The following is an 18,855-nucleotide window of genomic DNA, read 5'->3' on the forward strand; positions in this document are numbered from 1 at the left end:
CTTGCAGGCTCAGTTTCCAGAGAGGCCTTTGCTCTGGCAGCTGGGTCCAGGGCACTGCTAGAGGGGCCTTACACCAGGCTGTGCAAACTTCTGGCTGCTAAAATCCAAAGCGACGTTTGAAAGCCATAGCTTGCATTTGGGGCACCAGAAGACCAACCCTTCCAAGTTACCTGCACAGAAGGAAGCCAGCTCCGCAGGGAGCTGCAGGGTTTGGCGTGTGCACTGCCAGGAGGAGGATGTAGGGCAGAGCTCCGCAGGGATGAGGATGTGCCAGTCACTTCAGTGTGCGTAAGGAGGGGTCTGGATTGGGGCTCAGCCCACCCAGGTGAGGTGCCCTTGTTTCAAGCAGTTACGCAGGCTCAGGTCTTTTAAGTCTTCCCAATTAATGGGTTGACATGAACTAAGACAGTGACTCAACCCAGCTTGGTTTTCCCTACTTATTGTTGTGTTTCCTTATTTGCATTCTATAAGAAAGCAGAAACTTTTGTCTGCAAATATTTGCAGGCTTGTGTCTGCAAATAAACCTTTAGAGGCCTGTTTCCCATCTGTGCTTTCTGAACATTTTCTTATGTTCTCCCAAGTGCAAAAGACTTGTCGAAGAGGCAGAAAATGGAGGAAAGACCATTGCCACACATCCCCTAAATCCCCACCAGAAAACCAGCTTCTTCCAATACAGCATTTCAAAACAGAGGCAGCTGTCCTGTTCCCTTGGGTCTTCCTGCTGCTGGCTGCATGAGTGCTGTGCTCAGTGCAGATTGCCCCTGATGGCAGGACTCTGCTTTGCCCTAGGTTCAGCATTGCTGCCTTCACCAAATATGACCCAGTAGCCCCTGCAGTGACGTTCACCATGTTCTCAGGTAAGATGGAGAATGCCACCTCCCCTACCTGGCTGTGTCAGTTGGAGGTCATTAACAACAACCTGACAGTGACAAGCCAGAGGGAGATCATAGGCTGTTACAAATATAAATAAATAAACACAGGCATTTACTGACTCTTAATTTTGTCCATTCTGCCTCATTTTTATCCCAGCTGCTGGATCTGGTGCAGATGCAACTCCACTGTCAATGCCAATAATCGCTGGAATCATCACGGGATTTCTCTTGACACTTGTCACTATTTTTGCTTTGGTCTACTGGAAACAGCTTAGAGCAAAGAGGTGAGGATGGGCCATCTCTTACATGTTGGGTGCAGGCTGAGAAACCCAGCCTTCAGTGCCAGGTCAGGAGCAGTGAGAGGGTATAAAAAGACATTTAGGCAAACTAGGACAGCCACTAGTGGAGTTGTGTTTGGCAAGCACAGGGGCGAAGGGCAGGGGCGAGAGAGGGGAGAGGCGAGCTGCCCACATGAAATTGATTCACAGAACCCTACCCGTGCACAAGGCAGTGCGCCTGATGTGAGCTGTCTGCTCCCAAGTGCACCGTGAGCCAGCAGGACACAATACACTCACGGCATCTGTCCCCACACTGCAGGGCAGGGTAACATCTCCCATGCTTTGATTCTAGAACCACTAAGAGCAGCCTGCCTCAGGAAATGGTGACCTACAGCTTGAGGTGAGTGCTGGAGTCTTCCCGCGCTGTGTGTCCCCATTGCAGGTCTGAGAGTCCTTCACCTACTTCCTTTCTCGTGCTTCGACTCTGGAAAAGCCCAGCTCTGTCTCTTCTCCTTCAGTTATTTTTTTAATCTTAGGCTTTCCCATGTTCAGTATTTATTGCCCAGCCCCATTCCAAGCCAATGCATTGTCCATAGCTCCTCTGCAAGGCTTCTGCAGTAGCATTTCATCATCATCTTGAAGTCCCTCCCAATATTTAAACAGTGCTTTGCTGGACTCACGTCCCTGGGCAGTGGCGTGGGCTATAAACCACCCCTGCGTGTGTGCACCTGGCCATTGTGTGTCTCAAGGCTGAGCCATCTCCCGGGCCACCTGGCTGGCCTGCCAGACTTCCCAGTGCTAAGGCAGGTTTTTCTCTGGACTTCTTTTCACGTAGAAACGTGCATCGGCCAATTCCCATACAGAACTTCAAGCAGTACTATGAGATGAAGACAGCAAGTGCTAACTACGCTTTTTTCCAGGAGTTTGAGGTGAGATTGAGACTACTGCTAGCGATAAGAATTTCCTCTCTAGGTAGCTCATGCTGTTGGGTGGCCTGTATGGATTCCTTATCTCCAGGGACAGTAATCCACCCCTCTAGCAATCCAACTGCCATACTAGGCAGTCTTGGAGGCCAAAGATTGGATGAACCAAGTGATCAGGCAATTCCTTCACTCAAAACCTGTTTTGTTCAAGTTCTGGTAGAGACACGTGTTGTCTGTGGCGTGAGGTGAACTAGCACTGTCCATAGCTGCTGGTGGAGAAAGCTAAGGGCCCCAGGCCTAGACTGGAGGTGAAGATGCTGAGTGGTGGTGTGATGAAATCCACCTTCACAGTGTTAGGAAAGAGCCAAAAGGAGGGTCAGGGAGCACCCTCAAAGCTATAGGGGCCAGGCTGCGAAACGCACCTCAGGCTCCCTGCACTGACTCCTGCTGCCAGCACCTGCAGGCTCCGAACTGTCCTGCTGCCAGCCCCTGCGAGGGTCCCGTCAGCAATTTCAGACCCTCCCCAGATCACCCTTCTCTGGCCTGAGTGGGGACAGGGGCAGAAGCAGTACAAGGTATTTCTGGTTTTGCATACAAGATGATTCTGTTTTCTCAGTAGAGTTCTGGTTTCAGAGAAGTTTTTTTTCCTCAGTTCTTCTTGGGTTTGTGTTCTTTTAAATACAAACTGTGCTGTTGGAAAAGGCACTGGGAAAAGCCACCTATGGCTCAGAGCTCAGAGGCCGTGCTGAGGGAGGAACAGAGCGTTCCCTGTGCTGGGGGACTGACCCTCTTTAACCACAGACATTGCTGTTGGCCATGAGCAGGGAGCTGGGTTGGCCAGGAGCTCTCCAGAGAGACGTTTGTGCTCATCTTCTCCCCTGTCCTACAGGAGCTGAAGGAAGTTGGGAAGGAGCAGCCAAAGGTGGAGGCTGAGCTACCAGCAAACGTCTCCAAGAACAGATATCCCCACGTGCTGCCCTGTAAGTGCTGTCTCCCCATGCCTCCCCCCAGCATCTGTGGTGGGAGTTCGTACTGCGGTGCGCAGGGGTGGACTCACCTTGCATCGCTGCAGTGTTCACAGAGCCTGGCTCCTCTCCTGGGAGAAGAAGGAGTCTTTAAATGGCCCTCAGTTTCCCCTTTTCTGCTGGAGACCTTAAGGTCGAGCCAGAGCTGAGCCACCATCCTCCTCAGCTCCTCCAGGAGGCTGCTGGGCAGGTGCTGGGTGAGCCCAGCTCAGGGGTGGGTCCCAGCTGGAGACCATGGGTGTCCCGTGGCTTCTCTGATGAGCCTCATGACACCAGCTCTGCTTTCTTACCCCCTGCCAACCCAGCTGGCAGGCAACGCTCACCTCTGCAGGGAGAAGGTGCAGACCCCCACTGCTGGCTGCGTACACCAAGCTGCTGGGGCTTCTCCCAGTGTGTTACCCAGGTGAAGAGGAGATGGCCACATCCCGGTGAAGGGCTGCTTTAGGGGCTCATGTGTGTATGGTCTCTTTCAGATGATCACTCTCGGGTCAAGCTGAGCCAGCTGCGGGAGGAGCCCCACTCAGACTACATCAATGCAAACTTCATGCCTGTGAGTGTCCACTTGCCTTCCCCGCAGAGACATGGACACAGGGCACCACCAGAGGAACTCTGCCTGCGTTCAGGTTGTGAGGGTTGGTGGGCAAGAGCTGCCACTGAAGCCACTGCTGGCACAGATTGGCAAGGAGTTGGGGGTCAGGCGGAGATGCATAGTTGCCCTTTAGCAGGGATTGATAGAGATCGTCCGATGGCAAGTGCTGTGAGTGCAGAGGTGTGAGTGTGGGGAGACTGGCAAGGCTTTCTGGTTTCTTCTTGAGGACTGTCCTCTTCCCATCATCTCCCAGCTTACTTCCCTGTCTGTCTGCTTGCTCTTTCTCCTTCTGGTCTGTGCAGCAGCATTTGAACAACCCTGGAGCTGTGCCCACATCCCAAATCCAGGAGATATTTCCGAGGTAACAGGCAGGGCACACAGCATGCATGCGTGGGTGCGTGGATCCGTGGGGCATGTGTGTGTCAGAGGGTCAAAGGCAAAGGAGCAGCCTGAGACCTTGCATGCTCACCCTACCTGCAATGACTGGGGAGCACAGGAAAGACCCAGTTCTGTCTTTCCCTGGTTAGGCTGAATGAGGAACTGCTTGGAGGGGAATGATGGGGTTCACATCTTTATTCCAAATATGTAGAAAGCATGTGCCGGGCAGCACATGCTTCCTGTGAAATCAGCTGCTTCTCACATCAGCTGCCTGGGAAATGTAGCTGCATGGGCTAAGGGCAACAGGCATTTCTCCTTGTGCCGCAAAAGTGGGCCAGGCACTGACTGTCCCAGGGCAGAATCCACCTGCCTCAGCAACTTGTCAGCTCCTTCTGTCTGCCTCTTACTCAGGGCTATACATCCCAGCAGGAGTTCATTGCCACCCAGGGCCCCCTGAAGAAAACGATAGAGGACTTTTGGAGGCTGGTGTGGGAGCAAAACATCTGCAACATCATCATGCTGACAGTGTGCATGGAGAATGGGCGGGTAGGTCGGCATCGCTGGGCTTCCATGTGCCAGCCCCAGCCAAGCTCTGACCTGGTTGTGTGAGCTGAGCCCAGGGCTGGGTTTGTGCCCTCTGTCCACCCCCCTCTCAGGTGTGGCTCCTGGGTGAGCACGGGCCACACAGCTTCCTCAGCAGGCAGTCTGGGGGGCACAGAGGCTGATGTGTGCATCTTGGTGTTAGCTTGGGGTAAGAAGAGGCAGAAGTGGAGCTTAGTTGGAACCATGCCCATCACCCTCAGATGTTTCTGCAGCATCTGAAATTACCACTTGCCTCTGATAAGACACTTCACATAGACTGTTCCTTCAGTCTCCGGGGATGATGAGACCCACACAGGTCCTTTTCTCTGGGGGAGGCTGAGATCTAAATGAAAGAATGTCAGGAAGAGCTGTGCGAAGCTTCCAGAGGGAAGGGGAAGCACCCCTGCTGGCTCCCCCAAGACCTGCCCTGGCTCCCTGCACAGCTGCTGTTCTCCAGATGCTCCCAGAGAGCTGGGAGGTCACCCAGTGGGACCTGGGCCCTCGCTGGCCTCACTGAGACCCTGCCCTGCCTGTGCTTTAGGTCCTCTGTGATCATTACTGGCCATCCGAATCGGCCCCAGTCTCCTATGGGCAGGTCCAGGTCCACCTGCTGATGCAGAGCAGCTCTGAGGAGTGGACCATACGCGAGTTCAAACTGTGGCATGTGAGTAAGGACCCCAGAGGATTCAGGAACCCATCAAGAGCTGGGGGTTTGCATGGGATGCAGTGGCATTTCTCCTCGGTGGTGGTGGCATAATTTCCTTTCCCTGCCATTACTGGGGTTTGAAGAAGTTCCCTGAGGAGCAGTCTGTCACTTCAGACTTGGTAACACAGAAGTGTCCAACATGTAGCCTGCAGCTTCAAGGGCATGTTGCACAGCAGTCAAAGGCAGGTCTGCTCCCTGCCATCTCCATGTGCCTCACCATGCCGGAGGGCTGTGGAGGAGGACAGAGGAGCAGGAGACACCAGGCAGTGCAGCAGACCTGGTGCTGGCTGTTGCCTGCAGCTGAGCCAGGTGTCCCCATGTCCCGGAGTGTTCCCAGGGCTGCAGAGTGCAAGCATGCCCCTGCCCTGTTGGGCTGCACACTGATCACCAACACCCCCACCGGCAGGAGGGTCTCCGGGCAGAGCGGCATGTGTCCCACCTGCACTACACGGCGTGGCCCGACCACGGGATCCCAGAGTCCACGACTTCGATCATGACCTTCAGAGAACTGGTCCGGGAGCACATCCAGAGCACCAAGGACGCGGGGCCAACCCTCGTGCACTGCAGGCAAGTCTCTGCTCCAGAGGACGGCAGGAGGGGACAAGGGGAGTGGGCACGGGGGACAAAGGTCCTACTCATGCACAGACTGGGAGGGAAGGCAGTGCCTGGAAGACACAGCTGGTCTGTAGAGAGTCTCCTGCTTGAGTGCTGGGCGTTACAGGTCTGCTTGCAGCCTGCCCTCCAGTCTCAGGGGATGGGGCAGCTGGAGATGGTCAGCAGAAATCCAGGGCAGCCTGAATGGCTTCTCAGCCCCATGCTGTGCTGGGACCAGTGCCCCAGGGTGTGTGGGCTGGCGCCCCAGTGTGCAGCATCTAGGAGCCATGTCTAGCAGCAGGAGGGGAGCCCATAGGCTGTGAGGTCAGGCAAAGTGTAACCATTGCCATCTATGTTCTCAGCGCTGGCGTGGGCCGCACCGGCACCTTCATTGCCCTGGACCGGCTGCTGCAGCAGATGAAGCAGGAGAAGGTGGTGGACATCTTTGGTGTTGTTTACACCTTGCGGATGAACCGTTACCTGATGATTCAGACACTGGTAAGACCTCTGCTCCCTGTTCCCCCTGGTCCCTTGCTCAATGGCATAAAAGCCAGCAGGGCTGGCAGGCAGATGAGCTGGCTGGCTGGCCGTAGCGCCCCCAGGCTGGTCCCCAGCCTGACACTGTGTCATGGTGCTGCTTAAAGCAGCAGTTCAGCTGCAGTGGGAGTTGCTTGGCTGTGGGGGTCCCCAGCAGCTTCATGCCCTGCTAGACCCACAGCAGCAACATACGGAGTCTCAGAACCCTCCCAGGAGGCTCAGAAACACCTCAGAGCACCTAGGAACAGGATCAGGCCCTTTGCAGGCAACTTTTAACCCACACCACATCATTGGCCTGTGATGCTCTACAAGCCCATCTAATATTTCTAATACTCGGGACTGGGACACGGTGTCAGTACTACCCTTCAGGACAGAAGGGCAGACCCAGTGGAGGGATCTGTGGGCTCTGAGATGGAAGTAACCAAGGCCCTTTGGGCATGAATGTAGGGTTGTTAGGGCATGAACGTAGACACCCTCTGCCCGCTGGGCAGTGCTGTACCCGCCGTTTTGTGCTGTCTGCGTGGTGCAATGCTCTATATCGCTGTCTGCCTTTGCCTTCCAGTCCCAGTATATTTTCCTGCACAGCTGTATCCTGGACAAGATCTTGGAGGAGCCGCTCGTGGGTTTATCAGGGACAGAGAGGTAAAGGGCTGCTGTGTTTTGCCTGCCACTCTATCCACCCTTCAGGTGGCAAACTGGGCTCCTGACCCCGGCTTGAGCCTTGGCTCCAGGCCAGAAGGATGGAGAAGCCCAGCCAGCCGTCCCAGCCAGTGTTTCGAGGGGGGCCAGCCCAGGGCTGGTTGTTCCCTGCAGCATGAGGAGCCCAGCCCATAACTAGGTGTGAGCCACTGGGCACACTGGGAAGGCCTGTGGAACTACACCTTCCTTTCCTCTGGCTATGCCAATGCCAGGTCCGAGGAGCTGCAGAGCTGTCCTGGGGAAGGTACTTCAGTCAGCCCCTGGCTTCCCAACCAACAGGGAAGCCCTAGAGATAGGTTGGCACTGGAGGGGCTCATGGCATTTGGGTGGCCGTGGGATGACAATCCTAATGGAGGCCAAGAGAAGGGAGCAAGGTCAGGCTAGGCATGGCTTGCCAGCCTACCCTCATTGTCACTGAGGCTGCATCTGGAGGTCACATATCTATATTTATGGTCAAATTTTCTCCTCCCTCATGCAGAACAGGATGCCCTTGTCCTTGCTGCATCCTGGGAATGGGCCCTGGGCTGTGCCACACCTGAGACCTGCCTTTGTCTAGGGGAGAGCAGGTTTGGCACAGGCCAGAGTTGGGCTGGGGACCTGCGAGAGCCCCGGCATTTGAGGGGTGAAGGTCTGCTCACAGCCCTGTCCACTTACTGCAGACACAGCCTGCATACTGCTGAGTTTGCTTGACCTCGCCCTCACTCCCAGTTTCTCTCCCCAGGTCCTGCCGTATCCCGCTGAAAAGCTTTGCTCAGCACTATGCCCAGAAGGCAGCCAAGTCCCATGTGGGCTTCCTGAGGGAGTACGAGGTGAGAGCTGTCCTGGGCAGGGTGCAGGGAGTGGTGCAATGGCCGTAGGCTCTGGGGGGACCTGGGGAGCGATTGCATCTCATCAGGCTGGGGGACACCCAATAAGTGCCTCCTGAGTAGGTCCCATGCCTCAGTTTCCACGTGCCTGGCTGTCCTAGCAGTGTCCCCCCTCCATGGCATTGCGTCCCCAGGCACACAGCTCCCTGACACACCCTGCAATGATTAGGGTCTGTCCGTGACTCACTCCTTCCCAGACCCCATGCAGGGCAGGGACCTGCCTGAACACTCTTCTACAGAGAGATGCAGCCATCTCCTGACAGCACAGAATAGACCTGGCAGCGCACCACCAGAGGTGGTCACATAGCACCCCTGCTACGGCTTCTGCACGTGCAGCCGTAACCTCCCCTCTGCTGAAGCCAGGTGTCCTCAGGGGTCCCCAGTTCCTCCTATTCCTCCTGACCTTTCCCTGCTACCTTCTTCTTCCACTCTCACTCTGGCAGACCCTCCTAGAGGTAGTCAAGGAAGAAGCCAGCTCTGCAACACCATCTTCAGGCAACCAGCAGGCACGGCCCTCTTCCAGCATCCTCCCATGTAAGTGCTGTGACACCTTGCATCCTCTTCCTTCCTGTACCTGTGTGGAGCCAGGCTGAACCAGGGCTCGTGCTCCACTGAGTCCACCACAAGGCTGCCAAGGTGTTTCAGGGGTGGAGCACAGGGATGTATGGGACTGAGACAGGTGGGTTTGTTCAGTGTGGAAGAGAGAAGGCAAGGGGGAGATCTTACTGCTGTCTTCAAGTACCTGCTGGGAGGGCACAGGGAAAATGTCAGGTGTTCTCAGAGGTGCACCATGGAAGGACAAGAGGCAATGGGGATGATTTGGAAGGGTTAATCAACTCATTATGAGGAAAAATGAATTCCAATAAAGGTGGCCAAACACTGGAGCAGGGGCCAAGAGCATCTGCGGGCTCTCCATCCTTGGAGGTATGCAATCTCCATTGTCTGAGACACTGAGCGACCTGCACTACATGTATCTGCTTTGAGTGGGAGGTTGGGATAGAGACCTGTCTTTTGGGGACCAACGTCCATGAGCTGGAGAAGAGCACTGCAGAGGGGAGCACCTTTGCAGAGAAATAGTGAATGGGAGGTTGAATTTGTGTGGCTGTGCAGAGTCTGGCAGTCAGTCTGCAGGAGCTGTGTGAGCACAAGGCTGCCCTGGATGCCTCCACCTCCCATCTATTTTGCAGATGATCGCTCCAGAGTGAAGTTTTCCCTGCTGGAACACGGCCCTTTCTCAGGTCTCCTGCAGGTGTGGCGTGTCCCGGTGAGTCACCCCCAGCAGCAATGCCCACCCCTGTGCCTGGGTCCCACAGGCAGCAGGTGATGATCCCCCTTCCTCACAGTGCCCCTGCTCCCTGCTGCCTGGTTCCTGCACTGCTCCACTGGTCGCTGCTGCTGTGATCCTCTGTGGGCAAGAGGGGGCTGAGGATGTGTCTTCCCACACCTGCCCAGTTTGGGCTGTCCTCACTTCTGGTGCTTTCTCTTCTCTCATTGCCTCCTGACCTGCTGAGCTTCCCTTCTTTTCCTGGCCTCTCCCGCAGATGCCTGGGCTGGCAGGGTGCCTATGCCACCCCCTCCCACAGGAGAGTGATGTTCTCATTCCTCACCCAGGGCTGCAGCTCCAGCAGGGAATATCTGGCTGTCCAGGGGCCTGACAAGTTGACCATGGAGGACTTCTGGACCCTGGTGTGGGAACAGGACATTCACACCATCCTAACACTTCTCCCACGGCAGGAGAAGGTGGAGGTGAGGCTCCATGCCTGCCTGTGCCATGGCAGAGCAGGGATCTCTTTAATGGAGTTGGAAGCTAGCCTAGCTCCAAAACTTGAACTCTTTTCACTGCCTCCTGAAGCCTGGGCGCAGATCCAGCTTAGCTGAAGCTAAAGCTAAACCTTTGCTGTGTCAAAGTGGTCCCACAGCTTGTCACAGGAGACAGGTTCTGTCTGCCCACCACCCAGTCCATGGCCCTGGACTCAGCTGGTACTCTTCAAGCTGCATCTCCATGGCACCCAAGGGCAGCAGCTCCTGCCTCTGACCAGCCGAGGTGGGGAGCCGAGCAGCTCTGTGTTAACAGGGAAGCCGCCTGCGATCTGCTGTTGCTTCCAAAACTTCCCCAGTGTTTAGCTAGGGAATGAACACCCAATGAGGGTGCTCTCGGTCCAAACCCATCGCAGACCCCTAAGATGGTGGCTGATTTGAAAGATGGCAACCGTCAACATGAAGTCAAACTTGCTGTTGGACACAGGTCCCAAGCGAGGAGTGCTGGCCGCTGGAAGGAGACTCTCTCTGCACAAAGATGCTGACCATCCAGTGTGGCACAGAGAAGCTTGTCTCTGGATGGAGGTGTATCCAGCTCAAAATGAAACACGTACGTGTTGGTGGGGCTGGCCTGGCTCCCACTGCCTGGGATGTTCTTCACTGCTAGCAAACAGGTCTGTAGGGGCAAGGGCTGAAAGGTCCATGGAGACTTGCCTTGAGCTGCAAGAGCAGAGTGCCAGCAGTCCACAAATGCAGGAGAGAATCTAGACTTCAGCATGCAGAACATCTGCTGGGTGGACACAGGAGAAACAGGTCTTTCTGACCTTCTTTGAGAAGGCCTGCATAGTTCTGTCTCCCTCTCAAGGGGCAGGTCAGGTGCCATGGGGAAGGAGAGCAGGTTGCCAGAGGCACTGTACCCACTGCACAGGTGGTGGGCAATGGCCTGCCTGAGACTGCCTGGAAAGCTTTCCAGTAGCTAGCAGTTAGCTCAGGAAAGCATCTGACAGCCTAAGCATTAGAGAGCTGGGACCTCTCTGCATCCAAACTCACCCATCCCTCCCAACAGCCATGTCAAGTCTTTGTGTTTCACCAGGAGAAGAAAGCAAAGGAGAGGCAGGTACAACAGTTCCTATACACGCTCTGGAGTCCCAAGAAGCAGCCAGATGTCCAGAGCCTGGTGGAGCTCCTCACTGCTGTCAGACAGTGCATGAGCCCCCGGAAGAGAGCCGGTCCTCTCCTGCTGCACTGCAGGTACATCACATTGCTGCTCCCTCCATGGGCAGCCTCCCAGAGCCGGTGCCGCCGGGCTGCACAGCACCCTGGCTCAGCCACCAGCAAGGCTGCGCCCTCCACCACGGGCCCTGAGGTTCTGGGGTCTGTTGAGAGTGGGCTGAGGTGCCCAGGCCGTCCCTGGGCTGACTGCTAGGCTCATGGGGGCAGCCCTGACGTCCTCGTCCGCTTGCAGCCAGGGAGAGCTCACAGTCCCACAGGAGCCAGCACAGCCAGCACACAGGCAGAGCTGGCTCGGGCGAGGGATGCACAGCTTGATGGGGCAGCACAGGCTGGATCTCTGGGCTCCTTCAGTGGGCACTTACCTTGGGGTCCCATCCCCTGGTCAGCACAGGTCCTCCCTGCCACCTAGACCAGTGCTCACAGTCCTCTGTCCCCACCATACTGTTGCTGCGTGTTTTCTCATGGGGATTCTGACTTCTTGGGCTGGTGCCCGCTTCCATAGAGGTTCAGGCCAGCCTGGCCTGGCATCAGTGTCCTTCCCTTGTCCCTTGCAGTGGTGGCATGAGCCAAATGGGGACGCTGATCTCCCTGGATTGCCTGTTGCACCAGATGAAAGCGGAGAGAACCGTGGATGTCTATGGCGTGACCCTCCAGCTGACAAGAAGCTGCTGTCTCATGACCCCGACTCTGGTAGGTGGGAGGGAGGACGGGTGGTGGGCCAGGCAGAAGGGAATGTTCACACTTGAGCTGCCTGGAGCTGGCAGCGTGCTGCCCGTGCCTGTCCAGCCTATGCAGGGATATATTCCATGCTTCCTCCCCACCCTGTGGCTCTGCCAGCCACCAAGGGCTAAGGGCACTGTCTTTTCTCAGGGAAGAGCTTTCCATTTGCTCAGCTCTGGAGTTAAAATAAGTTAAATTGCATGTGAGCTCACCATAAATGCAAGGTACTCTTCCCATTCTGCCCTGGAAAGCATGAAGCACTGGTTTCATCCCACATGACAAACCTGCCTGCTCACCCTTGGTCTCTGGACATGGCTGTTAGCCTGGGTACCCAGAATCTGCTGCGTTTCCCCTCATCGGGTGCCTTTCCCTGCCTCATTCCCCACCCCCAGAGCCTGCTCCCAGCCCCTGCCTGCTGCCAGAGTGGGGCCTGCTTGCGAGGGGCTCAGTGGGACACCCTGCCACATTTGCAGCTCCCCTGCAGCCGTGTGGGCTGTGGCACTGTCTGATGGTGCCGCAGCCATGCCTTGCTGTGCCATGCCAGTCCAGCCCAGCCCAGCCCTACAGGCCTCCGGCGTGCCTCTCCTGATGGGTGCTGGTGGCAGGTGCCCTCTGGACAGCGCTTTCATTTGCTGCGACGGCTGAATGAGCTGATGCAGCATCCCTGGAAACCCTCCCCACAGGGGACAGCAGAATTGGGACAGATCTCTCTGGGGCTTCCTAGCTTCAGTCGCCTGCAAGCAGCTAATTGCATTCTTAATTAATGTGAACCATGTGCATGGTGGGAGCTGGAGGAGGTCAAAGCATCCGCTGCCCCTGCTTCAGAGCTCCTTTGTATTTCAGCAGCAGCCTTGCTGAGCAGTGACACAATGCGCCCATAAAGGCACAGCAAGCGCTGATCAAAAGCCACTGCCCCACTCGGGGGGGGGGGGGGGGGGGGCTGCGGGCAGCAGAGGCAGATGCCTTCCCACCTTGCTGCGAGCAGTGGTCGCTCTGATTCCGGCACAGCCAGTGAGGGACTGGCAGAGCTGCCTTCCAGCCTGCTACCATGTGGCTGCCAGCCTCCTCCATCGCCAGGCAGGGCCTGCCAGGACCCCTTTATCTCTCGCAGGGGCATGCTGCTGTCATGCTGGGGGCATCAGATGATTTTTGGGGGAGTTTAGTAGCCAAACAAGGGGGAAGATGAACCTTTGAGGGATTGTCCACGACTAACCACCAGATATTTAAGCACCCCCAGCGCCAGTGCGGCACGTGTCTCTGGGGATGTGCTCTTGCATTTGGCCAGGCATTGAGTGTGCCTGGTCTGAAGTCAATGCTCAGCTCTCACTCCAGATTTCACAATCAGGCCAGGCTCATTGAAAACATGCTCTGGTGACCTGGAACCACAGCCATTGTGTGATCTGTGGCTTTCTCAGCCCTTCAGTGGGGCTAAACCCACCGCCAGCAGGGGAGGAGGCTCCTCGTGACTTGCAGCTTAGCCAACACATTAGCAAGTTGTTCAGAGGCCCCTCTGTTGAGTCCCTAATCCCCCCTTCCTGGATACCATGTGATTTCGACCTACATGGTTTGCAGGCTGGTCCTGCTCTCCAGCTTTGTGCATTGAGTACAACCTCATTTACCTTTTCCACATCTCGCCTTTCCCGGGGCCCTGCCACGGGTGGTGGTCAGTCCTGGCTGTTTTGTAGCCTAGCAGCATTTTGGAGTGGCCTGGCATTTGAGCAGAACCTCCTATCAAACCCACAGTCAACTTGAGATCTCTGGACCCACATTAGGTACTGATGGATCATTTTGGTGATCTTAAAAACAGAGAAATGGTGCAACTGGACTAAAACCATCCAGATCTTCTTGTCTACCTCTGAGAACTTGCAGAGATCTACCCTGATCCACTGTCAGTACTTGACTGGTGTACACTAAGACTACCACCAAGGGAAACTTGCTCCAGAGGTCTTCACTCCTGGCTTCAGGTCACTGCCAGACCCTGGGCTCCCGCAGGCAGAGCTCTCCCTGCTCGCTGCCCTGCAGCATCACTGGAGTTGCTCTTCAGTCTTGTTTTGGATGTAAACACCATGGCATGTCCAAAAGCCACTGTGGCCCTTTGAGGAAGTCAGATGGCATTGTTCCTCCCCATCTCAGATGGGGATGTTCCTCTCATCCTCATCACGGGGGTGATGGAGCAGGAGGAAAGAAACATAGTGTAACTACAGCTCTGGGCCTGATTCTTCCTTTCTGGACAACTCTGGTGACACAGGGCAAACATGGATCACTTGGGACAGCAAATCCTACTCTGCCATCAAACAGTTAGTTAATTAGGACCTTTTAAGGCAAATTGCAGGGTTAGTCCTGCAACCAGGAGGTCTCTGTCAGAAACCTGACTCCCGACCTCCTTCCTCTCTTGCAGGACCAGTACATGTTCCTGTACACCTGCATCCGGGACATCATTGCTCAGAAGCTGCCCTAACACAGCCCGGCCCTTGCTGGTGCTGTCCTGCCCTCCTCCTCTGCAGGGTCCTGTCTGGAGCCAGGAGCTCGCTGAGAGCACTGTGGGGGTCCTGGCACAGAGTGAGCCCTGCAGCAATGGGGGAGCCTGTGCCAGCACTGTCACCAGCACACCCCGTGTGGTGTTAGCAGCCTCATGGGGTCTCCTGAACAGATGGGCAGCATTGTCCTGCTATGCACTGCTGCAGCCCCTCGGTGCAGACATGGTGAGGGGCTGGGCAGGATGTTCCCCTGCTTTGGCCACCTCCTGGGATTCCTGGTGCCTGGAAGGTTTGTTGACGCTACTGGGGTGCATAGTGCCAGCTGTGGGAGCTCTACGCTGCCCTTGCCCCTCAGCACGGAAGGGGCAGCCCTGGGCTCACTCCTGGACAGCCCTGGCACCTACAGGCTGCTGAGGTCTGACATGAGCACTGAGCACCATGGGCTCCATGCACCCGTCGGCACTGGGCATGTTGGGGTCTCAGACACCACTGTGGGCACAGCATGGTGGGAGCTGGCTTGTCTTGGCTGGTGGATCAGTCTTAGGTACAAACAATAAACAGCCCTAGAAAAGAGTGCGCTTGTAAGGGTGGGTTGGCTTTTGTGGGGTCTCAGTGATGCAGAGTTTTTTCCCTGCTGCAGCACAGTAGCCATTCCCAAAAGGGCAGCTGTGTCCCTAGCCACGGCCAGCAGATGAAGTGCCCTTGGGCACTCCAGATACTGCAGCCTGTGACACACAGCATCTTCTGTTCAATTTCATCTGCTCCTGTTACTGAGGCAACACTTCTGCAGTGATTCATCAACCCACCTGCAGCTTTACAAGGAAGAGACATTTTTTGATCAAGCTTGGGCTTGAAGTTGTGAACCCTACTGACTCCTAAGAGCCAAGGATCAGGGCAAAGCCACCTGATGCAGCTTACATGCTGTCAAGCAGCTGGCAGCACTGTGCCTTACTGCAGAGCACTGGCTTCTGCTCTGGGAATTGTGTCGTCCATGCAGCCACATGTAAAGACGCCACTGCTCTGCAAGCAGGGTTGGCCATGCACAAGCTGAAATTGCAAGTAGCAACTTGGTTTATTGAGCTCCAAGTGCAGGTCAGAAGGAAGAGTTAAAAAATAGCGAATGATTTCACAAGGATATTCCTGGGGTAGAAAAAAACTGTATCTGGGAACCCATTTACCCTCTTTCACCCCTTCAGGCAGCATGGCGTTATGGTACAGTCCCAAAGCAGCACCTCTGTCCCAATCTGGACCCAAGCGCCTACCCACAACTGCAGGAGCTGCCTTGGAGTGGGGTGGGGGACACAGCAGCTATGATGAGACCTTAGCACAGCTCACCCACAAAGCACAGGAAGGTGTCTGCACAGGAATGAGCTGCTGATGTAAGAAAAGGACCAGTGTTCATTCCCTCAACAGGGGAGAGATGAACCAGATGTGGCTCCAGCTCCAGCATCTCCCTGCTGGTGCTGTTGGACACAGCCTATGGCTCTCATTCTGCATGGCCCAGAACCCCCAGGTGCTGTGCGCGGTCACATCTTAAAGGTGTGTGTAGGTGTGAGCTTTAGCCTGGTACCCCACAGGCTCTTGTTCAAGCTGCGCAGTCTCCACTGAGCACCAGCAAGCATTTGTACCTGTGTGTCCCAGCATGGTTTATGATGTGTAAAACACCTAATGCTCTTGTTCTCAGAGGATTTCAAGAACATCTGTGGAGTGCCCTGACTTGCAAAGTGGGGCAAATCACAGTGACAGTGAAGATGTGAAGGAGGATTCATTGCTATGAAGTAGCAGGAGCCTTGTGAGGGGCGCAGAAGCAGGCTTACTAGGGATTTTGCTCTCTAGAGCCTGGCAGCCAGTGTGCGGGGCTTGTACTGCTGGACCCCTACCCTGGGTGCGTGGTCGTTGCCCCTTTGGCTGTGCATCACCCCACGCTAGGCTGGGCTTCTGCAGAGAAAAGCCCTCCAACACTCTGCCAAACACAGCTACCAGGATCTCCCAACAGCCTGGCCAGTACTGTGTCCTCAGAAAGGGGCAGCTGCCAAGGATAAGGAGGGGCAGGAACTCCTCATCCTCTTTTCTGTTTTTCTGCAATCAGAGCTACGCTGTGGCTTTCAGAGTCCTTATGCCTGGGGCTTTGCTCAAAGCCATATTCCCCGTGGGGAGGGTCTGGGTCTGGCCTTACAGCTTGTGGCAGAGGTGAGGGGCCTCAGAATGGGACAGCATTCCCAGGGACTGCTTGTGGGCTCTTGCCTTTTGTGGAGAAGAGCAAGGCAACATCCACATGAGACAACCTGGCCACCACCCAGTTCACCTTAAGCTGATGGCAGTGGCCGAGCAAGATGGGGGAGTGAATTCTGCTGGCACCTGTCCCATACCACCTCTCATCCCAACAGGGCTCAGTTCAGCACGTCACTGTCCATCAGCCCTGTCTGATGGGCTGCTGCACCAGGATCTTTTTACAGTCCCTTGGGAAAGTGCTCATGGGTCTCCTGTGTGTCCATGCACAGAGATGGCAGTCCCAGCATGGAGCACAGCTACACACAGCCAAGCAGGTCTGATGCACGGACACGGAGCTTGTGGCAGAGTTGTGAGGGGTGCTAGCTCTGAGTCGTGAGGAAGCAAGTGAAAGCCACGTTGTGGGAGGCACGTTGTTGTCTGCAGAGCTTCCTGAAGCCCAGAAGCAAGTGATCCCACAGCCCTCACGTGTGACTCGCACAGCACAACAGTGTTTCCAGCAGAGCCAGCAGTGAAGGTGAACCTGCAGGCATCTGCAGCTAAAGCACAGCTGCTCCGGCAAGTATGAAGGGACCGTCCCATGAACGGGACAGGCACAGGACAGGGATATGTCATGCAAATGTGCCAACAGGTTTTATGCAGTGAGTTCAGTATGGCTGCGACTGTGGCACAGCCCGCTGCTCCACGTTTCACGTCCTGTCTAACAGGAGGCCGACTTGGTGATGATGATGAATTTACGACCTCCCACCCACTGCTGCAGTGGAGTCTGGAGCCACAGATGCTTACAGAGGGTGTCGTGGGAGCTGTGGTTTGGATGAATAATTTTCCAACCCTGCAGCTCAGAGCCACAAAACCCAGAAGGGAGAGAGAGACAACAAAACAGTAAAACAAAACAAGCCTCCAGCTCAGGCCGCCCAGCAAGTTCTGGACTGTGCTGTGTTGTTCTTCATTTTTAGCCTGCTGAAGTCTGGCAGTATCCAGCTACCACCCTCCTTCAGCAGCCCCCATGCAGAGGTCAAGACCCTGGAGATGAGGAGGACCATGTCCATTTGGACCCCTCCTTCCCACCCCCTTCCCATGGCTGTCAGAGCAGGGGCAGACTGGCTTAGCATTGTGAAGTGACAGGAGAACAGGGGTACCCAATGCTCGGATCTCCTGGGGACCCACAGCCATGGGACCATGCTTGTGACGGCTGGGGCCACTACTTCTCCATTCACTGGTGCTGCACCTCTGCCCGAGGGTCTCCCCTGCTCCTGCTCCCTCCAGGACACAGAGTCCAGCAGCTGCCACATCTTCACACAACACAGTAACAGGGTATTGCTCCCACCACAGGGAGCCCATGACACCCTGGCACATCCCAAGCTGGACACCTTCATGATATTAAGTGCCTGGCATCAGGCTGTGGCTGTACCAGCTGTAGCCATGGTGTGGGGATGCCCACTGCTCACTGTCTCTTCCACCTGAGCTTTACCAGCACCAAGATTGCAGCCTATTCCTCCCCCGGATCTCCAGTATCTTCTCTCATCAGCTACTGCTGTCAGACACCTCCTGGAGAGCAGAAGCACTGGGGCCAGACAGATTCAGGGTAGGTCTGAACTGGAAGGGGAGTTCCTCCTGGGAAGCCAACTAGGACTAGAGCCAAGCTTCCCTCTTCAACACCCTGCTCTTGCATGTGCTAGGCTTGCCACGGCTTTGGCTTCCTTACCCAGCTGATGTAGGCACTCCAAAAAGGAAGGTCTTCAAGAATGTTGAACACTGAACCAGGGCTCTGCTCCACCTTACAGGTCTTTTGCCTAGCTCTGCACCTCTGTCCCTCCTCTCTGCAGGGCATGGAGCCACCAGGCTGCCTCATGACTTTTTGCAAGCAGCACCTCTCAGAGCAAGGAGTTAAAGTGTATCTGAGGCTTGTGTCATTCTGTGCCCTAGGCATCATTCTCTGTGTGACTTCATTGGCACTAGCCCTTCCTGCTATCAGGGAGCACAGATACCTCCAGTCCCCGTCCTTCCCCTGCCCCGGTCAGGCAGCTGGAGCAGCTTGCTGGGCACTGGGGCTTTCTGCTTTTTTGGAAGTGTTTGCATTTACATTTTGGAAAGTCTCTGGGAGTCCTTGCTGGGCCCAGATTCACCTGCAGCCTGACTGTGGTATTTCAGCCTTTGGATGGCCCTGATGGGAGCAGGAGCACCAGGAACATTCTTCTGGCCTTTGCCCCTGTGCCTGACCTCAAACAGCTCCCTGGCGTATGCCGCAGGCTTACAGATGCATCTGAAGCACCAGACTCTTGGCTCCTGCTGCATTCAGCCCATCCCTGCTGGTGTGAGCCGCATCCTGCTCTCCCCAGAACCTGGAGGACCAGCTTCAGGAGGAGCCAGGGATGATGAGAAAGTCTGG

The 18,855-nt window shown here is 55.7% G+C and overlaps 1 protein-coding gene across 4 annotated transcripts in view; it reads left to right on the forward strand.

The window, feature by feature from the left end:
• Window positions 1-14,810, forward strand: part of LOC119158588 (receptor-type tyrosine-protein phosphatase V-like) — a 35,058-nt gene extending 20,248 nt beyond the window's left edge. For 3 of the 4 annotated variants that reach the window (XM_037410726.1, XM_037410729.1, XM_037410727.1), the window contains 19 exons: window positions 790-857; window positions 1,030-1,156; window positions 1,503-1,550; window positions 1,986-2,079; window positions 2,963-3,053; window positions 3,572-3,648; window positions 4,477-4,611; window positions 5,189-5,311; window positions 5,760-5,920; window positions 6,310-6,445; window positions 7,047-7,126; window positions 7,905-7,992; window positions 8,493-8,583; window positions 9,237-9,313; window positions 9,661-9,795; window positions 10,295-10,417; window positions 10,901-11,058; window positions 11,595-11,730; window positions 14,159-14,810. In XM_037410726.1, the coding sequence (XP_037266623.1) occupies window positions 790-857; window positions 1,030-1,156; window positions 1,503-1,550; window positions 1,986-2,079; window positions 2,963-3,053; window positions 3,572-3,648; window positions 4,477-4,611; window positions 5,189-5,311; window positions 5,760-5,920; window positions 6,310-6,445; window positions 7,047-7,126; window positions 7,905-7,992; window positions 8,493-8,583; window positions 9,237-9,313; window positions 9,661-9,795; window positions 10,295-10,417; window positions 10,901-11,058; window positions 11,595-11,730; window positions 14,159-14,218 (2,008 nt within the window). In that variant the 3' untranslated portion in view covers window positions 14,219-14,810. Of the gene's footprint in view, window positions 1-789; window positions 858-1,029; window positions 1,157-1,502; window positions 1,551-1,985; window positions 2,080-2,962; window positions 3,054-3,571; window positions 3,649-3,989; window positions 4,049-4,476; window positions 4,612-5,188; window positions 5,312-5,759; window positions 5,921-6,309; window positions 6,446-7,046; window positions 7,127-7,904; window positions 7,993-8,492; window positions 8,584-9,236; window positions 9,314-9,660; window positions 9,796-10,294; window positions 10,418-10,900; window positions 11,059-11,594; window positions 11,731-14,158 lie in introns of those variants that run through there. The other variant, XR_005107913.1, reaches the window with a different exon arrangement.
• Window positions 14,811-18,855: the final 4,045 nt, after the last annotated feature.

This window comes from Falco rusticolus, chromosome 17 (genome assembly GCF_015220075.1).
Source record: "Falco rusticolus isolate bFalRus1 chromosome 17, bFalRus1.pri, whole genome shotgun sequence".
Taxonomy (NCBI): Eukaryota; Metazoa; Chordata; class Aves; order Falconiformes; family Falconidae; genus Falco; species Falco rusticolus.